Consider the following 4,690-nt stretch of genomic DNA (forward strand, 5'->3'; position numbering starts at 1 on the left):
TACAGTCTGCAGACAGTCGGGACATAAAACTCTGGGATAACATCACAGCTTAAACTTTGAGCCTCTTGCTCAGATATGCTGCACAGAGGATTGTGGGTCAGAAAAGCACGCTGGCTTGCATACTGCAAAATCCGACCGGAAGCATTAGAACATATATTTGGCATAGTGCTTTTGACATACTATGTATTGGGACAAACTAAATTTTTTCTTGTCATACTAATGGTAGTATGGGCATAGCAACACACCCAGTATCTCTCTCAAAGCACTCCTCTTCCAGGAATGAAAAAAACTTGATAACCCCCCCCTCTTCTTCCTCTCAAACACAGCCAGCTCCACTCTGTGCTCATATTTCCTTGTTCCCTCCACTTCAGAGCTAAAGTTTGCAGATGGGTGTAACCAACATGCTGGGGCAAGTACAACAGCGTATCACTGCTGTGTTTAGATCAGAGCTCAGACTAGTTTCACTTCTCAGGAAGTGAGACTCAGACAGTCGTTGTTACTGACCGAGAGGTGAAATGGCGCAGAAAGGAGTTCAGCTGGACCGGGAAACCTTCTCTTGTCCCATCTGTCTGGATCTACTGAAGGATCCGGTGACTACTCCCTGTGGACACAGCTACTGCATGAACTGTATTAAAAGCCACTGGGATGGAGAGGATCATAAGTACAACTACAGCTGCCCTCAGTGCAGGAAGACTTTCACACCGAGGCCTGTCCTGTTGAAAAGCACCATGTTAGCAGCTTTAGTGGAGGAGCTGAAGAAGACTGGACTCCAAGCTGCTCCTGCTGATCACTGCTATGCTGGAGCTGAAGATGTGGCCTGTGATGTCTGCACCGGGAGAAAACTCAAAGCACACAAGTCCTGTTTGCAATGTCTGGCTTCTTTCTGTGAGCAACACCTTCAGCTTCATTTTGAATCGGAGACATTCAAGAAACACAAGCTGGTGGAGCCGTCCAAGAAGCTCCAGGAGAACGTCTGCTCTCGTCATGATGAGGTGATGAAGATTTTCTGCCGTACTGATCAGCAGCTTATCTGTTCTCTCTGCTTAATGGAGGAACATAAAGGCCACGACACAGTCTCAGCTGCAGCAAAAAGGACTGAGAGGCAGAAAAAGCCTGCGGGGGAGTCGCCAAAGCATCCTGCAGAGAATCCAGGACAGAGAGAAAGATGTGAAGCTGCTTCAACAGCGAGGCGGAGGCCATCAATCTCTCTGCTGATAAAGCAGTGGAGGACAGCAGCAGAAGATCTTCACTGAGCTGATCCGTCTCCTGGAGAAAAGAAGCTCTGATGTGAAGCAGCAGGTCAGATCCCAGCAGAAAAGTGAAGTGAGTCGAGTAAGAGCTTCAGGAGAAGCTGGAGCAGGAGATCACTGAGCTGAAGAGGAAAGACGCTGAGCTGAAGAAGCTCTCACACACAGAGGATCTCAACCAGTTTCTACACAACTACCCCTCACTGTCACCACTCAGCCAATCAACATCCAGCATCCATATCCGTCCTCTGAGCTGCTTTGAGGACGTGATACGCCGCCGTGTCAGAAGTAACGAGATAAGTGTACAAAAAAAAAAAGTTTACTGAAGTCGCACAACCAGAGCCCAAGACCAGAGCTGACTTCTTAAAATATTCACGTGAAATCACACTGGATCCAAACACAGCAAACACACGGCTGTTATTATCTGAGGGGAACAGGAAAGCAACAGTAATGAGACAACGTCAGTCTTATTCTAGTCACCCAGACAGATTCACTGGCTGGTATCAGGTCTTGAGTAGAGAGAGTCTGACTGGACGTTGGTACTGGGAGGTGAAGAGGAGAGGAGAAGGAGGAGTTTCTTTAGCAGTCGCATACAAGAATATGAGCAGAGCAGGGGGGTCGGATGAATGTGTATTTGGATACAATGACAAATCTTGGGCGTTATATTGTAACAACAACAAATATACATTTTGGTCCAACAATGTCCAAACTCCCATCTCAGGTCCTGAGTCCTCCAGAGTAGGAGTGTACCTGGATCACAGTGCAGGTATTCTGTCCTTCTACAGCGTCTCTGAAACCATGACTCTCCTCCACAGAGTCCAGACCACATTCACTCAGCCGCTATATGCTGGACTAATGGTTTATGGTTGTTATAATGGAGCCTCTGCTGAGTTGTGTAACTGAAATAGACAGAAGTCATTTAAGGGTTATATTCTGTGTTTTAACTCTTCGACTTATTTATTCTCCATGTTTGTTGCTGAGAGCTGATTGTTGTGACGTTTTATTTTTTTTTCACGATATTTTTTTGGGCCTTTTCTGCCTTTATTTTGGTAGAACAGCTAGGTGAGAGAGGGGAGAGTGAGAGAGAGGGAACCCTAGACCTCTGCGTAAAGGCTTAAACCTCTCAGTATATGTGCACCTGCTCTACCCACTGAACCAACCCGGCCACTTTTAAACATTTTTTGTCACTGTTTTTGAGGTTTTTCATGTGTGTACACGTTTTTGTAGCATTTTTCTTTCTTTTTTTTGCAACATTTGACATCGATTTGCTTTTATCAACGTTTTTGTAAATTAGTTTGACGTTTTTGTCTCTTGTATTGACATTTTAGAAGTGATGAGATGTTTTTCGTTTGTTGAGATGTGCTCAGTTGAGATCTGTTATTTTACCTTTGATTGTTGAAACAGGATGATATGTTAAAAAAGATCTTTACCGAGATGATCTGTAGATATTAGCTGTTGTTTGTTATTCATGTATTTCTCTATGTTATGTATCTGCGGGACAGGAAGATGTCTGTTAAATAGCGGTGACTTGTAATCCCAGGTGGGACGGGCCAAATGGTTGGCGTGACACAGAAATCAAATCAAACTAAAAGTGTATTTAGTTTCTCTTCCACTGCATGGCTCTGAAGAGAGAAAGCACCAGACCTCCTTTATCCTACACACATTGTTCTTTGTGGACATTTGTAAAGAAATCTAGATACATTTATTTGTTTGGTGGACCAAAATGTTGTTATCATAATCATAATCAATAATTCATTCTTCTCTTTTACAAAGCTGAGATTCTGGTTCTGTGTGGATGAAGTGAATGTGTTGATGAAATCATTGAACAAGAGTCTTTGAACAGACTTTATGACTGAATAAACTAACATGAACAAAGTATTTTCTTCCTGTCTTTATTCCAGGTTTTCATACAAAGCTGACGGAGAAAATGTGAAACTGATATGAGAGTATAACTGAGGCCCTTTTCCTCCTGAAACACCACAAAGTACAGTGTTCATGTTTAGAGTCAGTCAGTCTCTGTCCTTTCAACTTTCCTCACTAAAACTGCTCCGTCACAGAGAAATGAGCAGAGTTTTCTATCACTTGTTCACAGTGATTAAGTAGGGTGTGTTAAAAGAATTAATGGAAGGTTTATCATGGCTGTACTAACCAGTCCCTCCAGAAAAACGTGATTATGCGATCGCATAATTCAACACATAATCAGCCAAAGTCCGCATAGTTATGTGGGGGGGTCGCACTTTCGCTGCATAAATTGCCGATTTCCACGCAAAATATTTGGGGCTTGCATGATTTCATAATCTCCGCATTTTCGTTGCAAAAAAGTCACATAATATATCTTAGCAGAAAGTTGAAAAATGTTGCGTTTACTTCACACAAGAGCAGCCATTTTCCCCTGTTGCCATGGGAACGTCATGAAGCGACGTAATTACGCGACATGAACATCATCAAACAGCAGGGTGTTGGTGTGTGTTTTTTTTTCATCAAACTGCAATTTTTGCAAATTTCATCGCATAAAATTGCATAAATATTGTGCATATTCCATCACATTTTTTAAGAAAACATGGTGCATAATCAAGTATTTTTGCCCCGCAACAATCACAAAAAAACTCTGCATCTTTCTGGAAGGACTGATTTATAACCCTTATAAATTTAAATGAGCGCTGTACACACCCAAATCAAGACTACAAATGTATAATGCTACAATCGGTGTACCGAGACAAGTATTATAGACTAGAGGGTGACAATTTTTCGGGTCACGCGCGGTATGGGAGTCAATTTCACTGTCGGTAGCATGTTCGAGACGGATAGAGCAGAGAAATCAACGGGAGCGGGACAGAGATTAAACTAAGAAATGACGCTGTATGTGGTGAGTGGTCCCAAAGATTGCGAGGCATTTGGTTTTAGAAAAGAGAACCACTTACAACTCACGATACGTTTGTTGATGGGGAATACTGGGACCATACCTAACCCTAACCCCCCAGCAGGGAGACACACACACACACACACACACACACACACACACACACACACACACACACAGAGAGAAACAAACACACACAGTTAGACATATATACAAACACACACACACACACACACACACACACACATACACAGAGACACATACGCACAAACACACGCGCACAGACACACACATAGACACACACACACAGCTAACGTTACCTGTTCAGGTGGAAATTAGCCAACTAGGCGTCCTTTTGGGCTCTAAGCTGTCTCCATCTCCAAGTCACAATTTTCTCAACTTATTTTGACTAAACATTCGACTTTTTTTCCGAAATTATTTCGACTTTTTTTCTCAAAATATTTAGTAATCGTAATATAATGATCGAGGGATTCGTCACTCATTCTTCACAAAAACAAATGCCTTTTTCTTAATTTTTCTCAGGAAATAATTTATCCCGAAACGAACTCACCCATATACATCT

At 42.5% G+C, this 4,690-nt stretch overlaps 1 protein-coding gene across 1 annotated transcript; it reads left to right on the forward strand.

The window, feature by feature from the left end:
• The first annotated feature begins 412 nt into the window (after positions 1–412).
• LOC120562479 (E3 ubiquitin-protein ligase RNF135-like) lies at positions 413–2,204 on the forward strand. The gene is made up of 2 exons (XM_039806192.1): positions 413–1,167; positions 1,576–2,204. Exons 1-2 carry the CDS (start codon positions 516–518, stop codon positions 2,148–2,150), a joined length of 1,227 nt encoding a protein of 408 aa, XP_039662126.1. The 5' UTR covers positions 413–515; the 3' UTR covers positions 2,151–2,204.
• Positions 2,205–4,690: the final 2,486 nt, after the last annotated feature.

Source organism: Perca fluviatilis, chromosome 7 (genome assembly GCF_010015445.1).
Source record: "Perca fluviatilis chromosome 7, GENO_Pfluv_1.0, whole genome shotgun sequence".
Classification (NCBI taxonomy): domain Eukaryota; kingdom Metazoa; phylum Chordata; class Actinopteri; order Perciformes; family Percidae; genus Perca; species Perca fluviatilis.